This window comes from Phlebotomus argentipes, unplaced genomic scaffold (genome assembly GCF_947086385.1).
Source record: "Phlebotomus argentipes unplaced genomic scaffold, Phlebotomus argentipes genome assembly contig_5, whole genome shotgun sequence".
Classification (NCBI taxonomy): domain Eukaryota; kingdom Metazoa; phylum Arthropoda; class Insecta; order Diptera; family Psychodidae; genus Phlebotomus; species Phlebotomus argentipes.
Window position 1 is genome coordinate 274,508 of NW_026776165.1, and position 21,666 is coordinate 296,173.

General features: G+C 42.8%; 3 protein-coding genes across 4 annotated transcripts; 2 read left to right on the top strand and 1 right to left on the bottom strand.

Moving 5' to 3' along the window:
* The first annotated feature begins 893 nt into the window (after window positions 1–893).
* On the top strand, window positions 894–21,665 carry LOC132255759 (phospholipase B1, membrane-associated-like). Of its 2 annotated transcripts, none has more exons than XM_059751906.1 (5): window positions 894–967; window positions 19,563–19,930; window positions 19,986–20,172; window positions 20,305–20,433; window positions 20,912–21,665. In XM_059751906.1, exons 2-5 carry the CDS (start codon window positions 19,576–19,578, stop codon window positions 21,546–21,548), a joined length of 1,308 nt encoding a protein of 435 aa, XP_059607889.1. In that variant the 5' UTR covers window positions 894–967; window positions 19,563–19,575; the 3' UTR covers window positions 21,549–21,665. The 2 variants fall into 2 exon arrangements, with proteins under 2 accessions (XP_059607889.1, XP_059607891.1); XM_059751908.1 differs by lacking the exon at window positions 894–967 and adding an exon at window positions 17,379–17,407 and having other exon boundaries at window positions 20,912–21,664.
* LOC132255760 (actin, indirect flight muscle) lies at window positions 3,155–5,653 on the bottom strand. The gene is made up of 3 exons (XM_059751909.1): window positions 5,549–5,653; window positions 3,788–4,737; window positions 3,155–3,717 (listed from the first exon to the last, which is right to left on the bottom strand). Exons 2-3 carry the CDS (start codon window positions 4,710–4,712, stop codon window positions 3,512–3,514), a joined length of 1,131 nt encoding a protein of 376 aa, XP_059607892.1. The 5' UTR covers window positions 4,713–4,737; window positions 5,549–5,653; the 3' UTR covers window positions 3,155–3,511.
* On the top strand, window positions 13,119–13,595 carry LOC132255404 (shematrin-like protein 1). Its single transcript, XM_059751412.1, has 2 exons — window positions 13,119–13,233; window positions 13,293–13,595. The coding sequence occupies exons 1-2, from the start codon at window positions 13,197–13,199 to the stop codon at window positions 13,490–13,492; spliced, it is 237 nt and encodes a 78-aa protein (XP_059607395.1). The 5' UTR covers window positions 13,119–13,196; the 3' UTR covers window positions 13,493–13,595.
* Window position 21,666: the final 1 nt, after the last annotated feature.

Here is a 21,666-nt window from a genome sequence, read left to right on the forward strand (position 1 = left end):
GCGTCTCTGCACTCGCATAATTGCTCTTGATTCATTGCGATAGGGCGAGGGGACGACTGAAGTGGCGTGGCGCAGGAAAAAGCGTTTATTAAAATAGTTGAAAATCTCTAATTGCCTACAGGGAGATTCTGAAGATTATCTTGTGCTCTTGGAAATTTCAGTGAAATTTAAAGCAATGTTTGTCTAATCTAATCATTAGGATTATATATTTACACTACATAATAAAGAGAAAGAAAAAATTAAGCATTTCAGAGGAGAATTTAAAAAAAAGAGCACTCATGTGATTGCTACTAAACGTTGCAACTAAAATAAATACTTCAGTGGACAAGATAGTTGTCTGGAATATCTCTGGTTTAGGGAAAAAGCATTTTTCAAAGGTGTTTTTGCAACTTAAGTAAGTAATTTCCTAGCCTACAATCGCTATTAGTCAATGTTTGTTGATTTTTAATCGGGTTCGAGGACCCATGTAAATGTAGGAAAGGAAATTCTTTGGCTTTTGCATTGAAAAATCCCTTCCAAGCTCTGGTTCTTAACAGTTCTACTTCATATAAGCGCCCTGATATGTTGTAACCCATAAATAATTCTTCTGTGCATGAATTAAATGCAAAGTGGTTGAAAACTTGTGAAAAGCACATCGAAATACCCTCAACTTTTCATTACACGTCTCTTATATGATGAATTTCTCTGGGTGAGGCGGGATTTTGGTGTCTTCCTGTTGATAAATTTCTCGAATATTTGCATTGTGTTAATTTTATGATGAGTCGCGAGGCGATTAAGAAGTTGCAGAGGCAGCTGCCTGGGTCCGCCCGCCACCCCCCGCCCATATTCCCCAGATGAAAAGATCACGAGATGTGACAAATGTTGGGCCTCCCAGTTGCGCCTCATCCACCGACCATTGGCTATTAAGGCAATGCGGAGGTCCGCGAGAGTGCTCGGGAGTGAGAATCCTCGGCCAGGATGACACTGGGTGAGTCTCTGAGTGTGTGTGTGTGGCAAACTTCCGGGGTGAAGAGTGTCTAATTAGGCGCGTCACTTCGTCCTGTCTCTACAGGAACTGTTTAAATGCCGTGGCGGCAGGAGTAATCCTTTTTTCCGAACTTAATTACACTTTATAGTTTGGTCACGTTCGCGGCCGATGGGATACTTGTGCCCGGGCGGCAGGGGTGGAATTTTCAAGTGGGTACTCGCAAGTCTGGAGGGACTTGAAATGGACGGTGAATATATGGGGAATATGCAAAGATGACTCATAAATTGACTGTCCGTGAAAGCTCAAAACTTTTTGAATATGCAACTCACAAGGGTCTTCCCATCGCCACGGTCAGCGTCCGTACGTTAGACCACTCGAGCGGAAAAAATTGCCAGGATGAATTTCCATGCTGGGGCGCCCCTTTGCACTCTCCATTCATCGTGGAGGAGCTCTTGTGGTGCGAAAAGCTTCAACTTTCACGGACCATTTCCGTGTATTTTCCTCCTGAAGTCCTCCTCTTCATGGGATGTTTTACCCTGGTGTTATTTTAGCCAGAGGAAAAGTGCACACAAACATTTTACACACTTTGTGAATCATTTTCAACATGCCTTAAAGCTCCAACAAGGCATATCTCAATCACCTCATCGTCGACATGGACAGAGGAGTGATAGTGAGAGTTCTTTGATGGGTTTTCATGTGAGGAAGACAATCTAATTCAATTGATTGTGGGCAAAAGTGAAGTTCGATGGTCAACCAAGCCTTCCATGAACTTTTGCTTTTGAGGAAGAGTGCGGAGAATTTACAATAAGTTGTGTATGGGAATCTGACCGCAGGGTTTTCCGCACATAAAGTTTAATTTCTCTCTGTATATTCGGAATTGTCGCCACAAATCTCATGAGATTGAGTTTTTCCTCGAGTCATTGCGCAAAGTCTCAGTGTGAAGTTCGGGAACATAAACACGATCACGTTTTTGGCCAAATACACAAGTTGAGAGCTTGACAAATTGTTGCTGCAAAACAAGAAAGTTTTCCCAACAATCGAAAATGCCGCCAGCTTTTCACCTCAATTTCCTCCGTCTTGGACGCACGAGCGGATTTTCCTGATCCTGATAGGATAACATGGAATATATAGTTTATATCGTGAGCATTCAAAAGTTGTACAAGAATTGCAAAATTACACTTTTCAGTACCGCTTTGTCAGGGGTTTAGTAGTAATTAAACTGCAATGTGATTTCTTCCAGACATTCTGAATTTATTTAATACAGGCTTTAAGTCATCTAATTCAAATCCTAACGATCATAACTATAATCAGACACTTCAAATGCATTTTTTTTTCACAAATGATTCGTAGTTTTTCTTAGGACATTTGTAGAGAAATGTTTGAAAATGCTCCTTTAACAAAATGCAATTTCACACTGCATCTCTTCGCTCGCTTCTCTGCAACTTGTGCACACTTGATGAATGGACTCATTGCCCGCAAGAACAACCGATTTATGGTCTTTTTGCCAGCTCTAAATTCATCATGCGCCCCCCATCTTTCATCTCATGATCCTAAAATAGAGTAAAAGACCTCACAGTGAGTGCAAATATCGCATTAATTATAATTTCTGTCGTATCAGACAGAAAATTGCATTGCAAATACATATGGAAGTAATTTGTTGACAATATCCTGGTCGTATGCCAATTTTCATGAAATGCTGACTCTCCACTTTTGCCACATTTTTCAATATTCATAATTATGTGTACTCAATTGGGTGTTGAGAATTGACGAATGATGGGGAAAAGTGGATTTTTATGGTGTCTTTTATGTTTGAGTTAATGGTGTAATTTGGAAATTGGGATGCAACAATTATGGTGCAGCAGTGATAAATTTCTAATTAAATTTCACTCCCCCAGTATATAAATATTAATTTTCCTGTGGACTATTTGATGGGGTTGATGTGTGTGAATGCTAAAACCGAGATTAACCGCTGAGGTAGAAATAAAACAATTCCATTTAAATCACATAATTAGGTGCAAGAGTGAATTATTTATTGAGCTCTTTGCCCAATGCTTTGTTGTCACACTCATTGATCAACAACGGGTGTAGATAATTAAATTCCGCTTCCAAAAAGGAAAAACAAACCGCAACGCAAACAATTGAGTGGTAATCAAAAGAGCTCTTCTATCAGCACTTCCGGGACGACTATGCATAAGAAATTTCCTCTTTATTTCGAAATCACATGCGTTTTTACAAAAAAAAAGCCATTTTATTAACAAAAATATCAAATCAATCGTGGATTTGATCCTTTTTTCCATGTGCTGATGTTACACTGAATCGCACAAATTTTACCGGACAATGCTCAAGCATTGTCCGGCAAAGAGTCTGGCGATCTCTGGTGGTGGTAAAGAGTGAAAGAGAAACTTAAAGAAATCATAAGATGAGTGAAGAGTTTGTGAGATATTTTTGAAGAAATCCGCTCGTCTTTTGCCCTTTGATGTTGAGGAAGACCAACTTCCTCCGATGCGATGATGTTTCTTTGGTTGGTAGCTGTGGTGTGTCCGCTTAGAAGCACTTGCGGTGGACGATTCCGGGGCCGGACTCGTCGTACTCCTGCTTTGAGATCCACATCTGCTGGAAGGTGGACAGAGAGGCAAGGATGGAGCCGCCGATCCAGACAGAGTATTTCCTCTCAGGAGGAGCGATGATCTTGATCTTGATGGTTGATGGAGCCAGAGAAGTAATCTCCTTCTGCATCCTGTCAGCAATACCTGGAAGAAGAGAAGAATTTAATCAATTGAATACGCTGATGAAAGAGATTCTCAGGAAGGCAGTGCTCACCTGGGTACATGGTGGTGCCGCCGGAGAGCACAGTGTTGGCGTAGAGGTCCTTGCGGATGTCCACGTCGCACTTCATGATGGAGTTGTAGACGGTCTCGTGGATGCCGCAGGACTCCATGCCCAGGAAGGACGGCTGGAAGAGGGCCTCGGGGCAGCGGAAGCGCTCGTTGCCGATGGTGATGACCTGGCCGTCGGGCAGCTCGTAGGACTTCTCCAGCGACGTGGAGGCGGCCGCCGTGGCCATCTCCTGCTCGAAGTCGAGCGCCACGTAGCAGAGCTTCTCCTTGATGTCGCGCACGATCTCGCGCTCGGCGGTGGTGGTGAAGGAGTAGCCGCGCTCCGTGAGGATCTTCATGAGGTAGTCGGTGAGGTCGCGGCCGGCCAGATCCAGACGCAGGATGGCGTGCGGCAGCGCGTAGCCCTCATAGATGGGCACGGTGTGCGACACGCCGTCGCCGGAGTCCAGCACGATGCCCGTGGTACGGCCGGAGGCGTACAGCGACAGCACGGCCTGGATGGCCACGTACATGGCCGGCGAGTTGAAGGTCTCGAACATGATCTGCGTCATCTTCTCGCGGTTGGCCTTGGGGTTGAGCGGCGCCTCCGTGAGCAGCACGGGGTGCTCCTCGGGCGCCACGCGCAGCTCGTTGTAGAAGGTGTGGTGCCAGATCTTCTCCATGTCGTCCCAGTTCGTGATGATGCCGTGCTCGATGGGGTACTTGAGCGTGAGGATGCCGCGCTTGCTCTGCGCCTCGTCGCCCACGTACGAGTCCTTCTGCCCCATGCCCACCATCACGCCCTGGTGGCGCGGCCGGCCCACGATGGACGGGAACACGGCGCGCGGCGCGTCGTCGCCGGCGAACCCGGCCTTGCACATTCCCGATCCATTGTCAATCACAAGTGCTCCCGCATCCTCATCACACATCTTGACTGAGTGGCTTTAGCCTTTTCTGAAATGAGACCATTGCAAAATTGGTCGGTTAACGTCTTCAATGGAATGCCTTTCGGGATTTTAGTGAGGATTGTCTCTTAAAATAAGAGACACATGGATTTCAGTGCCAACATTATAATTCCCTAATTATTTCCCCAGAAACTCGTGTGCGGCTGGAATAAGTAATTATTTACTGTCACATCTTATTATCTATCACACATTTGTGCACAGTGAATGCCAATTTGGGGGAGACTTTCTTGCCAAACAATGAAGGCTCTTCGCGGTGGAATTCCACCCCACGATTGGATGTTTTCGCTGGATTCCTGAGGAGTCTTGGGGACTCGACTTTGACTTGTTGGCGTGCCACCCCAGCCCAATGATGGGCTTCCCTACGTACACGTTTGATTAAAGTGGAATCAAATGGAACACACAAAACAAAATTACCCGAATAACCATAAATCATCATTACAAATGTGTTTATGGGATCTGGAAATGTGTCCCCTCCTGGTGAGGGTGAGGAAATGAGCCTCCCCCAACCCTCTTGCGAAGGGTGGTGGGCGCATATAAATAATTGTAATTGGGGATCGACAACATTTTCATTATGCACACTATTTATTTTGTTGCCAATTTCCTTCGAGAGGGCGAATTGTCAACCTCGCCCGAAAACGCAAGGGTTGGAAAATCTTCACATAATTTCCACTTCAATAAGCCACAGATAATCCAAAGAAGTCACTCAGAAGAGAAAGGCACAGAAATCACTTTTGTGAGCACGGGATATATATTTTTTTTTCTTTATGAATCTATGAAATCCAGATGATTTGCTAACCAACCTCAAAGACACTTATGAACAATGAAATCTGCCTGTCGATGGCACGAATGTTGCGGCGAGTGAGACAATGTGCCGAATACACTTCGACTTTTATACTACAGCAAAGTGCTTTTGTATGCTCGAAATAGAAACGATCCTTACAAGGATCGAATCGATGCCACTGTAGCGCGTTTTTATTGTAATGGATGCACACCATCGCGAAGAGCAACCTCGCGCATTCAGACAACTACAGACAATTGCGGTGAACCCATATAGGGCCAGCACAGGCACCACCACCCAGAAGAGCGTCTGGCCGAGGGCTGGGGACGAGCCGGGGGGCGGGCGAGCGCCCAAGCCACAGATGCACATTAATCTTCCTAACTCTGTGTGACTGTTTTATCGCTGTCTCTTTCGCGATCTTAAGTGTTGTGCCACTTAAAATACCATTTTCCCCATACAACTACTCACACTCGCAGATTCCTAATCAATTGCACTCTTGGGGTGCCCCCCCACTTAGCCACCACTGTGTGCACGTCCCATCAGTCTCATGATCACTGCCAATTGATTTCCATGGCGAGCAAGTCAAGGTGGAGGAGAGCACAGAGTGAGAAATCCTTCTTGACGCTGCATTAATGTTCGGACTGGCTCCTTCTGACGCAGAATGAACAAATCTGTGTGCGCAGTATCTTGGGAAAAGGTATCAGGAGACCCAGGAAGAAGCATTAGATTGAACTAGGTGTAGATCGCAAAGGTAGACTAAAAATGTGTGTAATGACAGGGACTTAGAAATTTGTTTAAACTGTCTGGACTAGATCTATATTAGTCCAACTTTCAAAAATCTATACTTATGATTTTAAAACATATAGCTTCATCGAAGTTATCATCAAGTGTATTATTAAAATCTTTGTAGATTTCATGCATAATTTGTCTGTGTGTCGCTGACACAATTGGCATTGCGCGGAGCTGAACAACAGCCAAGAAGAGCAGGAAGAACTCCTGAAGAACATCCTCACTCAGCGGCTCTTTAAGCGGGCAAATGATGTTCAAATCAGCAAGATGGTCTCCTGGCCTAATAACAATTATGACAGCTAATCACTTAAAGCGTTTTGCGTTGAGTGCGTGAGAAAAGCGTGCGGAATATTAATGAGAACATCTGGATGACGCGCGGTGCTTCTGGCAGGATTTATGGACGACAGCTCTAGAGACGCATTCATTTTGCTATTTTCACACGAGACGGAATCTCGTCAAAATTAACAACTGCTCGCTGTATTTTCCCCCAAAAGAGGAGAGTATAGTGTGTGTATCACCTGAAATTGCTACCGAAAAAGACGTTGAGTCTGCCATTCAGATGTGTGAAGAGGAGCTCCTCGAATAAATAATGTCGCGCTTGTGGGGGTAATTTTGCATTGTGTGCACCAATGATTGGGAAGAATGGTGCGAAGAAAAGAGTAATTTGCAAGTGTTGTGATGCGAGCTATTTCAGTGTGATTTATCAACATAAGTCTCCTCTCGCCATTGATATCAATTTATCTCTTTCGCGGGCATGCAACTCGAGCCAGATGTATAAGTGGATGCTTCAAGACAACAATGTGCGGATGGGCGAAAAAAAAAACATTCTTGCAATCATCTGTCCGGGGGAGAGAGAGAGACATTTATTGCCCATATTGCAATGGGGGGGAAGAGGGAGAAATTTCGCGCTTTTCCTCCTCATGGCGATTGAAAATGCGCAATGGCGGAGAAAAAATTTCACAATTTTTCATTCCAACCCGACATCGGGCGAGAACTTCTTGCATTAACTTTTTATCTGGCCAAATACACTTGACTAGACCATAAAACCACGATTATCGCAGCAATTTATCGTCTTGTAACTTTTTTTAGCCCCCATACTTTCCACTTCTTTCCTCGCCACGAGGCTCGAGCTGAATTTAGAGAGAGAGAGAGAGAGCGAAAGGAACTGAGGTCAGAGGATGAGGCATGACCAGTGGAAATCTCTCGTAATCCACATAGAGTGAATTAATGAAAATCTCGTCAGCAAGTGCTAATCAGTGTTATCAGGAGGAAGCTCTGCGCCGTGGTCGTAAAATGCCTTTGCCCAATACGAATTTCAGGGGCAATTTTCTTGAGTGACTCGGCAGTGTCGCCAGTATGCAGAAATTTAACGATGCAGAAAAACAGATGTCTGAGAAGATATTAAACGTGCAATTGCGAGCTTCATAAAATTTTCCCTATTACCCCGCAAATGATCTTCATGGAAAAATTGCACTGCAGTATCGGTTATTGCCAGAGAGACAAGGTAAAAGTGATCTCACAGAAAGGGTGGACAATTTCACGCATTCAATTTGAAAGTACTTCAAAGTGTAAAATTGCACATTTTCTTTATTTGATCTGACTGTAGGGATATTTTATGAAAATTATGATATTTCCTTAAAATCTTCTTAATGTACCATCGCAGTGAAATTGCGCCACTACCTCGGAATATTCCTCAAGCGAGGAATTGAAAGTGCATGAGGAGAGAGCGAGTGACTAGAATGGAATGTTCTGTAATGATTACACCTCCTGTAAATGATATATATCACAGGGATGTGCTCATAAGGAAGTCTCGGCGGATGCTTAAAAGTTCCAGAGCAGAGCAAGGCGATAATAATACGTCATATTGTCTGAAAAGAGATTAAATATGAAAATTAATGGTAGATGGTTGAATCCTTCAACACACATTTCCTCCTTAAGGATAGGGCTGAATTCTCTCGTAGTTTTCATTCACTTGCCACTCTCTATTGTACTTGAGTGCTCTCTCGCCACCTTGTTTGAAAAGGCAAGTGATTACTTTCGCAGCAGAAACTGCCATAAATTGTAAATATTTTCATTGTAGTGTGTCTACTGGGTTTGGGGGCATGACAAAAGGAGTCATGGCATTTAATGCTCCTCCCTTGAGACACTTTAACTTTTGCCATTTGGGGCTCGTGTCAGTTTTTCGGATGAGGAGTGGCACAATTTTGTCACTTGAGAAATTTTCGCCCATCGGGAGAGGAAATGGGGGTAGTTTTCCTTCAGCGTGAAATTCATGAGACACATGAAAAAGTTGCTCAATTAAGGCATTAATAGTGTTTTTGAAGATGCAGCATTTCTGGTAGTTTTGGCAGAGGAAATTGCAGTTGAGCTTAGGTGGGGGAATCCATCGCGAAAATTCTCCATCAACATTTTCCCACCATAAATGCACCCAGCATTAATTTCCTCATTCACTGCAATAATATTTGAGGCATTTTGCAGCATTGAAGTGCAAAAAGCATCCTCAAAGAGGTTTGTTTTTAGTGTGGAAAAGTGCACTTGAGAGGATGAGAGTCATGAAAATGATAAATGGTATATCTTCTCTGGGTTGTTTAAGCTTGTTCTCTAATTGGCTTGAGAAATAAAACTATACAGATTTTATAAGCATTGGTGCAGAAAGTTAACTAAAGTTTACACTGCAAGTGGGCGGAGCATTTCACTGGGTGGAGCAATAAAAACAACTATGTTTTGGTTAGCTCATATTTATGTATGACTTTGAAGAGGCATATATATATTTTCAGGAAAAAAAAATTTCATTTTAAATCCGTGAAATGATGAAAAGCCTCGAAAAGCAAAGGGTGGATCTTTTGTCAATGCTGAAAAGCGGACAAAAATCATTGAATGGAGAAAAAAGAATGACAAACCCTCAGCACAGGAATGTAATGCATGGAATATCAAGTGAAATATTGAGGTGGAAAAGGAAGATGTTGGCTGAGAGGAGTCATAAATCAAGTGCACAGAAGAATGACATGAGGTTGACACACGCTATGGAGTATCCATTTATGAAATTGATATTCACCGGAGGGAGAATTTATTTGAGTCCCTCTTGAGCCGCACACAGGAGAGCTCCTCCTCGGCTACAATTTAGCGCTCCTCCACATTGGTGGTGGAGTATTAGCATTTGCAGATGAAGCACGATGGCATTAATTAAACGACATGGGCGGAGGTGAGCTGAGGAAAAAGGCGTGCGGAATGTCGAGAAGGGCTCCCCGGAAGTGCATCTGCTCTTGATGCCATTCATCATGTCGACCGATTTGTACAAGATTTTCGTGTGGCGGAGGTGAAATCAGAGTGGAATTGGGTTGAAGAATAAATTCCTCCATCTGTATGCTAGAGACACAGACAACCCATTTATAGAATTACTTGGTTTTATGTTAATTCGCGTCATTAGCGCTCCCATTTGCATGAACATCCCTTAATTAAGAGTCTCATTTCCCCTTCTTTAGTGTGGAGAAGACACACTCGAGATGTTCTTCACTTGGTGTGCATATTTTGCATTTTGGATGATTTCAGTTGTGTAATATCAAGTTAAATTTGCTGCATTTCACGATATGCACTTGTCATTCAGGGAAACTCTTCGGCCAGAATTCCCCCATAATTTCCCGAATATACGCGCAAAGTGTGAACAGAAAACAAGGAGGATTGAAGAGCGTCTCGAATGCACGCGATGTCGGAGCAAATTCAATATTCCATAAATCATGTATCGGGAATTTATTTTCATAAATTATGTTGTACAGTCGACATGAATATGAGAGGTGTTTGGCGCACGGGGGAAGCTTTCGCTGCCAGCGAGCTTTCGCTCTGGGGTGAGACAGTGTAAATCACCAATCAGTTTATTGTGCGGAACACTCTTCTCGTTCGTGCGGAAACACCAGGCGCTTGTAAAATGCAATCCCTGGCCCATCCCAGGGATGCATCAAGTGAAAAAGTACAACTGCCATTTATGGCGGAGAGAGAGCAGCAAGTGCGGAATATTTATTCACCGGAGAAGCCACCCCGCAACGGATAAGCAGACATCCAAAATGCGATTTATATTACGGCAAATTTAGTGGAACGAATGGTTCGGTCTGATCTATTTTGCACGTTATAAATAATATTTAGAGCGATGTTCACATATTGACTTCTTGACACGAGATGGCGCCGTTAGATATCATATCGACAGAGGATCATGTCAATAGGATGAATGTTTCAATTGAAGCTTGTACCTAATAGTGTAGCTTAAGGAATCCATATCATATGTATTAAAGATCAAGAAATTATTATCTTGAAATCTGTGAATATTTGAGACGCAAACCCATTTGAAGATCCTACAAAATATGGAACTCTTTCAACATCTGTCTTCAATCCTAAATCTCTGTGCCTATTCATCTTCTGGGAACATTGCCTCTGATGCTGCTCAAGATAATTTTGAAAAAGGACCACAATACGGGGCAGCGAAGGAGCGTGACAATAAAAATTAATTTAATCTTGCAGTTTAATTTAATTTCATCATTGTGAGACATAATGCGTTGCTTACAATCTCCACAATCTCTAATTTATGCCTCCCATCGTCAACTTCTTCCCCTTTGCACGTCATACTCAAGGAATATTACAAGGGAACACCCACTCCTGCACTGGCACTTGATTGCATCTTGAAGTTTTTCCCGCATCCCCGCAATCTCCTTACCATGCCAGGAAGATGAATAAAGTGGAGGATTCCTGCTTCTTGGCTGCTCATCGCGCATCTCCTTTTGAATTTAAATTGTAAATGATTAGAATTGAAGTCATTAGTACTTTCATATCCGGCACCGAGACGTGGGGTGACTTGACTTTCCACCCACACCCTGTTCCTTGCCCGAGAGTTAATGCATCTGGAGTGCGGAATTGCGTCTCTCTCCAGCGCTAAATTGGATTATTACAAAACACATAATTCATCATTCACTCTTTCTCATTATGTCTCCTCCGAATCTTACCCTCTTCGCGACTGGGTGGTTTCGGTACAGTTGAACGGCCAAAAAACAAATTAATGAAATCTCTCCCGGCATCTTGAGAGAGCTGCACTTTCGTGAGGGAGTAGAATTATGCTCTAAATCCTCCTAAATTGCTCCCCACGGACGAATCTTTATGCTAAATAATTTTCTATTGTCCTCACGAGACGCAGAGAGCGACCTCACTGAAATCTCCGCCACACCCCGTGTGTCACCCCTTCTTGGGGGGTGAGAGCGAAGAGGGCCAGAGTGAAAGTGAATATCCGGTGCTCAGAGGAAGTTATTGCCAACAGGAAGTCGGTCTCTGTGAATATTTTGCCAACACCATCAGACACGAATTCTTCACAGTTTTCTAGCTCTTCCGCCACTTCATCCACTAAATTTCATCAAATCCGGCCTTGTGTAAAATCCAGAACACATCTCACAGTCACAGTTTCAAAAGTGAAGTTGAAAATACCAATAATTGGAAGAGATATATATATCAAATGGGGCGTCTGAGCTGGATGAAAATCATCCGGCGACGAGAGAATCAAAACAATTCTACAACATTCGCTGATTAGTGAAATACTATAATTTATTCTGTCTCATAAACACATAGGAAAGTCATATCCACGGTTCAATTAGAATTGGATGACAGCTGCAAACTGACCAGGATTTATTTTGTTAATCTTCCTGACATTGAAATAGCGCAAAATCCGATCCAGCAATGCCAATGCACACCCCCTTGTTCTTTGTAAACCCCGTAACTTCAGGGAGTATTTCCTTGTGGCCCCCTCGAATTGAGGGATACGGCTAAAGCTCGCGCTGTTCTACCCAAAACTGCGGGGTGATTACCATTCGCCACCCCTCGGGAGGTGCACCCTCGCAGTGCGTTCTCCTGCGCCGAAATCTCACATATCATCTTGCAGCCATGGCCATTCGACTGTTGTGCATGTTAATTAAATGCCACGCCATAAAGTATAACCGCTCGTGATTGTATCCACCGGGGGTGGCGACTGACACAGTCACGGCGATAAATTTGCCTCCAATTTCGCCAAAATTCCCCATCACAGTGTGTGGCATTTCACATGCACCCACACGATCGGCCGCGAGTGATCATGACTCTGGGGGGTGGGCTTTGAATTGTCCAAAATGCGACAGTCCTCAAGTGAAATCACAGGGCAATTGCCGTGCACCAACCCCCTGCAGACGCACAGTGGTGAAAATCACAATTGAGGGCTGTGCAACCCCAGAATCAGTGAAAGTTAAATCCATTTTCATCGCTTGTGCAGGAATTTCTCGGGGCCGCCTCAAATGATTCAAATATTTGCTGTTGCGAAGGGGCGCCCAGAGGGTGGCCTTTGCCGCATGACAATAACTCACTCATCCCTCGGGCGCGCTCTCATATATAAATTTTAATGTGCCTTTGTTTACTTTTTCGATTCCACCCCAAGCGGCAAATCCCCGTGCCCATTTGAACTTTCTGCGCTATTAATTGTACAGGCCCATTTTATTATTCATAATAACACTCGAATGTGGATCTCGTGCCAAGAGGGTGAATCCTCCAAGCCGAGGCATTCCCCTACAGACGGATGCCTTGCATCGTAGGTATGTAGTTATGGTTTTAGTGAGGGTATTTCGAGAATTGATTGGTCTTTGCATAATTTCGCTCTGGGTGCACTAAAATTGCACGCTCACGGCGCATTTGGAGACGGTATAAATAAAAACCATGGAATCTGCTTGGAAACAAGTCTGGTAGGCAACAACATCACGATCACTTGTAGTAAGTAACTAGGCAAGGAACATGACTTCTCCTTTGGTATAAATACCATTGCGATTTCATGCAGTGACTATATCAGTTCGATCAGTCAACTGAAGCTAAACCAGCAACTCAAAATCATGAAGTTTGTCGTCTTCGCTCTCCTCGTCGTCGTGGGTGAGTTTCCTTGGCTTAATCCCCATTGAATACCAACTGATTTTTCAATGCATCGCCAGCCATGACCTCTGCCTTCACCGAGGCACAGGTTGTCACCAATGGAGTTGTTGGATATTATGGCGGCTACACTGGTTATGGTTCCTACGGACTCTACAACCCATATTGCTACTACACTTATCCCTATACCACATATGGACTCAGTGGATATGGCCTTTACAATGGTTACACTGGATACACTGGCCTCGTTGGATACTATTAAACTATCTGAAGCCCAATCGATACGACAAAACAATGCAGTTTTCTTTTGCTTAACCAATTTCTTAATGTTATGAGAAAACTTAAAATAAAAATTGTTCACAGCATTTCTTCACATGGTTTATTGATCTGAAAAATTTATACGACGTGGTCTGTAACTACCGTGAACATTTGATTCTTCTTGTATTTGGTTCCACCTATCTTTCAAGATCTGTTTGGTTGTTTTCGTAGTTTTATTCGCTTTGTCATTTCTCACGTCTTATCTTTATGATCGGAACCAAGAATTTTTCAATTTTACTCTTCTTCTTGTCAGCAGAACATTGTACAAATAGGAAAATCTTTAAAACCATCCTCTTGTAGAATTGTTCTTGGCAAAAATAATGAAAGGGGGCGGAAGAAAATTAAAGTGCGAGACAAGGCGTGAAAGTTTTCTGAACTCCTGCCAATTCACGTCTGTGAAAAGTGTGAGTGTGGGCGGAAGAAAAATGTTAACAACTCTCAGTCAATATTGACTGTATTGTCAAACATGTTCTTCACTCTAATTACAAATTCCGCAACCTTGTTCGCTCCTTCTTGTCACCCTCTTTAAAAGCTGCTGAGCACCATCCAGAGTCTCATACAAAATCTCCAACGCACGTGATGCAAGCTGTAAAGGTGTGAAAACTTTGCGGAGTGACAATTAAGCTGCAATTACGATGGAGTGAAAGAAGTTGGAGCAGACAATGATGAGCATCTTCCGAGTGCTCAAATATCAGGCACAGTCAAATCGATCTAATTGCCTCTAATGAGTGAGTCAAATATTTGAACGGAAAGTTTAAGGTCATGGCATGCAATTTCTTCTTTGAGACTCATAACGCAAAGATGTGCCGAAAGTTATGCTGAATGCGTGTGATTTATCAGTGAAAAAATCTCTTTTTGTCACTTGGAAGAAAGTGATAATGTTTTAATCCACTTATGACCCACTTGACGACTCTGGCGAGAAACCCATCTGCTGGTCAGTGTCACAAGACTTGGGACGATGAAAGTGTTTTTGATTAGTTCGCAATCGTCTGAGGTGTCAGTGAAATATGACTTGACGCATCTTCGAAATGAAAGTCTTTTCATGCTTATTTCGTTATGATTATTTATTGCTTGGGCTTGAGTGACTTAGAAAGAGAGTCTCGACGTAATTCTGCGATGTTGCTGCAATTGGCAGTCTTTATAAAAAATCTTTTGCCCCTTGTCAGAGCCGATATCTTAATGTGAAGGTTAGCTTCTGAGCTGAAGATTGCAATTTTGATTGATTCATGAGTGATTAAACTCTCATTATGTGCCATAAATATATTGCAATTTTTAATATATCATCCATATAAATTGCTATAATTTGCATGTTTTAGGAACAAAAAGAAAAACACATCTTTAGACCGCCTTTTAACCATGTTGACCCCTATAAAGTCATAAATAATACCAACCCGAATAAAAATGCGTTGTTTTTTGAGCCCTGACCACTCGAAAAAAATTCACCGCGGTGTAATTACATAATGGCAGAGGAGAAAAGAGAATTGTTTTGTTACGTTTTGTGATTCTGTCGTGAATAATAAAAGCCCGCGCGTCGGCATTTTATGTCAGACACACATTCTCTGGGTATTTTATTTGCATGATATCGTCATGTACGTAACGAAACAATTAAAATTCAGGTGAGATGTTGGGATGCCGGCGGTTGACAGTGCGCAAGTGTGCGGCTTCCTCCTGGCGTCGCGTCGCAGCATCTGAATTTGGTGTGGACGCCTTGTGTGAAATTTTCCCAATTTGTCTGTGACTTAATTTGGCAATTGTTTCCTCAGACCACGACGGTTCCTTCTCACATTCACATGTGTGCGCCTGCAGGGTGTGTGTCTGCATCGCGACGACGATGAAGGTTGACGTGAGGCGTTTTGCGATGCAAAAATAGCACGATTCGCGAGCGACAATCCCAGGGCTTCGTGAATGAGTTCTTGGGTGAGCACAATTCGTCTTAATTGTGTGGCGATCACGCGAATTTAATTAGCCCGAACATGGTGATTGTCGGCATGGGACAGAAATAGTTGGGCGCGTTGTCTTCGCGACCGCCCTTCTTTGGGGCCTCACGCATCACTCCATTGGCATCTTAGCGATTTTGTGCACTGCATGCGAGCGTCTCGCACTCGATGACGCCTCGTGATGCGGCAGATGATCGACTTGAATTTCCTGAAACCCGCAGTGTTTGGGTCCAGGAAGAGAGCCACACTTCCGACGTGCTGCGAAATTGCCGAAGAAAATACACACAACAAAGTGAACAGCACAAGACGCTCTTCAAACTTTTGGTGTTGATGTTTTGAGAAAGTCGTGGTCATGTTTCATCAAAATTAATCACAGCTAATTTTAATTACTGATGAAATCACAAACAATTACATTTTCGCATTCATAAAACGCCCCCCAAGGAAAGTAAGTTATGTATTCGGCAATTATTCTTTTGCAATTTCAAATATCTCAGAAGAGCACTCATATTGCCAAGTTTTAACCCTGGTGGAAATAGAAATCATGCGGAATTTTTTAGCTGACACGAATGGAATATATACAAGTAGATAATAACTTTCAGTAACTAAGAATGTCACATAGAAAATAAAGAGGACATAAAATGTTATCAGTATTTGAAATAGAGTGATATGCATTTAGTTTCATGCCTATAAATAACTTCAATTTTATTGCTGTGAGACCCAGAATGTTTTCAACTATCAGAATATGTTTAGACAAAGATATGCACTTTGAAATTTCACATTAAAACCTCAGTTTTATGCTATTCTGATGGAGAATCCTATTATAATTAGGCAAATTTGAATAAACTCAAAGTATTTGATGTAATTTTTTTTCTGTGTGTTTTTCTGCCTCATCAGCATGAAATTTGTATTAATTTGAAAATAATGTTCGCATTCGAGTGATATAAAATATTTCCGATAAGCAATTAACAACAAAATCTTAATAGTTTTCTCTCAAGCAACTTTTTAATTGTATTTTTAGACAATCTGGACCATTTTCAAAGAACGATGTTAATTTCTTATGCAGAAACTTCTCCACTGCCGTCAAATTCCAGCCCCAAAATTTGTGATCTAAAATTGAATCTCGACGTGAGATTGTAAACTTGAAATGACGATAACATACTCGAAAAGTTATCCGTAACATTTTCGTTTAGCCCAAAATTTCTCATGGTCATAAGAACAAATTGCTTCACTGGCTTGATGTGTGTTTGTCCTGCGGAAAAGTCAACCTCCCGTCCAATTTCTTGTTGACACTCTCGCCCGAAGTTGAGCATGACATCGATTATTAGATTTTATATCGAGCAACTTACGCAATTTCATTATAATTAAATCTGCAGCAACATGGGTGAGCTCTGGTTTTTTTGGTGGAGGCGGGAAGCATCACTTGGATACTAATGAGCCCCACAAGCGCTCCACATTGCACACCATGAGGCCTGGGCAGTAAAATTACAAATAAATTAATTGGTCAGTCCATTTAGTTGCGCTTCAAGTGAGGAGACGAGCTCATAAACTCGATTATTTGATTCCTAACCGTGTCACTTTTGGTGAAGTTTGACTGCATTTGAGCATTTTCCATTGGACTCGCTCCGTGAAGTATAGAATGGCCAAAGGGTTCTTCAAAAGTATAATTACGGCAAATTAATTTTCTCAGCATCTCTGGGTGGGGGAAAATGAGATGCAGTTGAAGGTGTTTTTTTTTCTCGCACTCAACATTAAACTTGCAAGACGGTGAGATTATGCAATGGATTCTTGCTCACCTCAAAGACACAACAACACATGCGGTGTTTGAGCCCAATTTTCCCAAGACTTTATTGATGCCATTCATGGCATTAGATTGCAAGTGGAAGAACTCTCGGCCAGATTCTCGGCGACCTCCATGGACTGAGGTACTGAAAAGCATCGACTGAAAGTGGCTGACAAAAATACGTGCTCGTAATACGTGATAGTTGCATTCGTCGATTAATTATAGATTGTTAAACAGTGACATTTGAATAATTTGATTTAAAAGAGGAGAGCATGATTTTGGCTTTTGCCATTTTTAACCCGTGCTCCTGGACAGTGTGTTTTCCGCAAATTTTTCACCCTCCCCCACACCGGATGGATTTATTTTATCGTGTGTGGTGAATGCTTAATGAGGAGGACTGTGTCACAATTCAATTGTAATGGATATTCAATGGGGATTTTCTGCAATATTTAACACCAAATTAGTACACACTGGACGCAGCTAAATCAATTCAATATTTACCATTTACCATGCCAATACGTTCTTTATTCAAGGGGCGAACAAGTACACTATTTCATGACATTTTGTGATTGAGACATGAGTTTCCTTGACTATCAATTCTAGTGGGCGGCGCAATTTTGTGGGTGGAGCTACAGAACTAAACCTCGACGATGATCTCTGCAAATAAAGTATAATTTATTTTGTGAATTGTGAACAAACACTCTAAATTTTTCTTAGCTTTCCACCCATGAAGAAAACCCACATATAATTCATCACACTCTCTGTGGGAATTTTTGCAGTAAAACTATTTGTTTTCAAGTCCAGATAAAGGTGGAAGATAGAACAATTCAAACTGTACTCGAGGATGACTTTAAGCAATTAATTGGCAAGGAGAGACGGAACTTTTCCAATAAAAAACTTCACTGTATTGTGGAATATGTTCTTCCTTTCTTGGCGATTCTTGCCAGCAGAACTAAATGACTTCTTGTGTGTGTGTGAACTTTAAACTTATTTCAAATTGTCCTTCCTTCACAAAACTTTGCTTAATTGTTGGATCATCGTGTGGCTCATTGGTGAAAATCTCCCTTGATTTTCTGATGGTGTGTGTCTTTGTTTTCTTTGGCCCATGCAGACGAAGACGCATTGTAGTGGGAAAATATGCCTCAGACGAAAGTGAGAATAATTTATAACCTGTTTCTCAAAAGAAAACCGTTTAAAGGCACTGAATATTCAATGGGGAATTGATTTCTGCTGTCCATCTAAACTGACCATCAACTTGTCTCTTCGATTGCGCTGCATATCTTTTCATTGCCTAATTAAATACGCGCGCATATGCAATTTCGAAAATATTGTGATTTTTGCACAAGAAGACAACACTTTCCCAGATGAAAGACAATCGCGCGTGAATTAATTTTTGGCCAAATGAAGACCCCCAAAATTGATTTTCATCTCTCGGACATTCTCCTAGCGTGTCTTTATGTATCTGGCATTATGTAATGGGATCATTACATTAATAAATGAGCGAGAAACCGCCTCATTGCGGGCCTTTGTCTCAGTCCAAATACTCATCTCTTGGCGTGATTGCCTCACGAGGCGTCTTTGATGGTGAAGTGTTGGATTGATGAATTGGCCAATTGATGATTTCCCCTCACAAATACACGCGCGAGATTGCGGAAAGAAAATTAATTATCACATTTTTTCCCGGGCGAGTCGCCAAAAATCACTTTAAATTGTCTGAAGATATTTTATTAATATTTCACACTGGCGGTAACTTTCCCAAAAAAAAATGCCGCCCATGTGCAAAACTCTCACTTCCTCGAACGATATAGCGTCAATTTCAGGCATTTCAGGCCTTTTTTCTGCCTCTCTGCGCGTTGTCAATTGCGCTGGAATTTCTTGTAATTTCGCTGCCCTCGCAAGCCATTTCTCCTTTCCCATCCTCTGCCGAAATCTGCAATCGCACGAATAATTTCTCCATCATGACGTCTTGCGTGCACTATCCAGACTGTGCATTTCCAGTTTTCGATCAGTTTTGGGCTGCAATTTCTTTGTAATTTCGATGGTTTTATGGTCGACAGTGTAGATTTGGTAAAAGTATGAGGCTTGGCACAAGTGTGGCTTAAATTGCAATTAAGTTTATGAAGCGAGTTGAAATGTATATTGATGTATGACGGAGATAATTTGGAGAGATGTCTTGGTAACTTCAGTTAATGAGTTATATAAATTTTCCATTCATTAAAACGTAAAACGACAGAATTAATAAAACTCTCGTGTGATCCTGTCTTGTACAATGAACTGTATGTTATCTTGATCCACAGTGGCAGCAGGAAAATGCATCCTTCATACTTGATTGTCATCCTAATCGCCTCATCCAGCGGTCAGCTTCTGGCTCCCACTGGACAGGAGAATGTGATCAGTCGCACGACTGGGAATTTGCTGAGGAATCTCACAGGGACCCAGACATACAAGGACACCATCGTGACGAGTCCCTTGGATGCTTCCCTGCCCATTCGGAGATTTTACCGTGGCTTTCGCGAGATCTACAGTCGCATCCTGGGTGAGACTGGTCAGAGGGAATCTGGAAACTCCTTCCAATCGCACGTGTCACGTTCCAAAGCCTTCCCGTGCTCACTCGAGGGCTTCCGCAGCTCTCAGCCACCGGAAAGTGTCCAGCAAGTGCGTCCTGGTGAGTCTCATGGCAATCTAGGGTAGGTTCTGAACTGAAATTCAATTTCCTGCAGGCGATATCGATGTGATTGCAGCCGTGGGAGATTCCCTAACCACGGCCACAGCTGCCAACTCCGTCGCCCTGTGGGAGGTGATGGTGGAGAACAGGGGAGTGTCGTGGTCAATTGGGGGTCAAGGGACATGGCGCACACATCTGACACTCCCCAACATCATCAAGGAGTACAATCCGCAGCTCTTTGGGTGAGTTTGCCCGGGAATTGATTGACGATGAGGTTGACGTGGCATGGTGTGCTCGAGTTGCCGCCCACAAGAGACTTAATTGCCTGAAATCGGGAAGATGTTCTCCACTCTGACACTCTTTCTCCTGCACAGATACTCACTCAGTGACTCGTACAATGTGCACCGCGAGGCCCAGTTCAATGTGGCGGAAAATATCGCCACAACCAGCGATATGCCGTACAATGTGAAAAAACTTGTCAGACGCATGAGGCTCGATTCCAGGTGAGTCCAAGGAATTTATGTCCGAAACTACTTTCACTTTCATTTCACACAATACTATCTCATCAATTTCATCACTGAAATTCATTTAATTCTGCAATTGAATTCAAATGGACTCTTACCATTTCTTTTTCTCACTCGTGCCACAAACACGGGCTCATCGGCAAAAAGAAGCGAGCAATGCACTGTAATCAATTGGCTGCCAAAAGCGCGAGATTGGATGGTGTTGCAATTTGATTATGGGGTCGATTTACAGGTTTTTTTCTTTGCTTCTCTATTTGTAATTCTAGAGATGTCAGAGTAAACTACTTTATTGATGTCGGAGGAAAAAGAAACTCAGAGAAATATTATACAGAGTCATTACTGTGATGGTCTCGATATGAAAGCGCTTTTTGATTAACTCTTCTTGTGATTGTTTTTTCATAATTCGCGGATTTGAAAGGATAAAAAGCGCTTTCTTACTTCAGTTCTTCTCTTTCAGAGTCAACATGACGCATCATTGGAAAATTCTCACGTACATGATTGGCGGAAATGACTTTTGCTCGGACGTTTGCTATCAAACCAACGCCACGCTGTGGATGAATGAGATGCAGGAAAAGTACCTGATTGAGTCTCTGCGCTACCTTCGCGATAACATGCCACGCACGATTGTGAATCTCGTGCCATCGCCACTGTTGAGCCTCTCCTTCTCCATGGATCACGTGCAGACGCCCTTTTCCTGCTCACTCACGCGTCCCATTGAGTGCTCCTGCCTCTTTGGTCCTCGCTACTCCAAGGATCGCGAGTTGTATCGTTCCTTGGAGAGGAAGTTCGTCAAGATCATGGAGAGAGTGAGTTTCCTGGGAGAGTTACACACTAAGGACTTCACGGTGGTGTTTCAGCCCTTCTTTGGGGACGCTTCGGTGTTCTACAGAGGCTCTAAGCAGCCCGACATGAGTCTCATGTCTATCGACTGCGTACACTTGAGCCAGAAAGGACATGCTGTCAGTGCCAACGGACTGTGGAACAATATGATGGAGCCTGTCGGGAGGAAGAGTCTAGGATTCAGACCGCTGTTCCAGGAGTTCAAGTGTCCAACGCCCGAAAAGCCATACATTTTCACAAACGCCAACAGTTGATTGTTAAACTTATTCTTTTATTAATGCGTATTTACAAGAGACACATGGAATATGTACAAAATCAAGTCTTGGACATTCTTCGTCTTTTTCTCGCCACAGGGAGGGAAATCAGAAGGTG

Bases quoted from the DNA above. Each gene is read 5' to 3' on its own strand.
- LOC132255759 (XM_059751906.1), top strand. From the start codon at position 19,576: ATGCATCCTTCATACTTGATTGTCATCCTAATCGCCTCATCCAGCGGT. The intron at 20,173-20,304 runs GTGAGTTTGCCC...TCTCCTGCACAG, and splicing joins TACAATCCGCAGCTCTTTGG to ATACTCACTCAGTGACTCGT. The intron at 20,434-20,911 runs GTGAGTCCAAGG...CTTCTCTTTCAG, and splicing joins CGCATGAGGCTCGATTCCAG to AGTCAACATGACGCATCATT.
- LOC132255404 (XM_059751412.1), top strand. From the start codon at position 13,197: ATGAAGTTTGTCGTCTTCGCTCTCCTCGTCGTCGTGG. The intron at 13,234-13,292 runs GTGAGTTTCCTT...ATGCATCGCCAG, and splicing joins CGCTCTCCTCGTCGTCGTGG to CCATGACCTCTGCCTTCACC.
- LOC132255760 (XM_059751909.1), bottom strand. From the start codon at position 4,712: ATGTGTGATGAGGATGCGGGAGCACTTGTGATTGACAATGGATCGGGA. The intron at 3,718-3,787 runs GTGAGCACTGCC...CTCTTCTTCCAG, and splicing joins CGGCACCACCATGTACCCAG to GTATTGCTGACAGGATGCAG.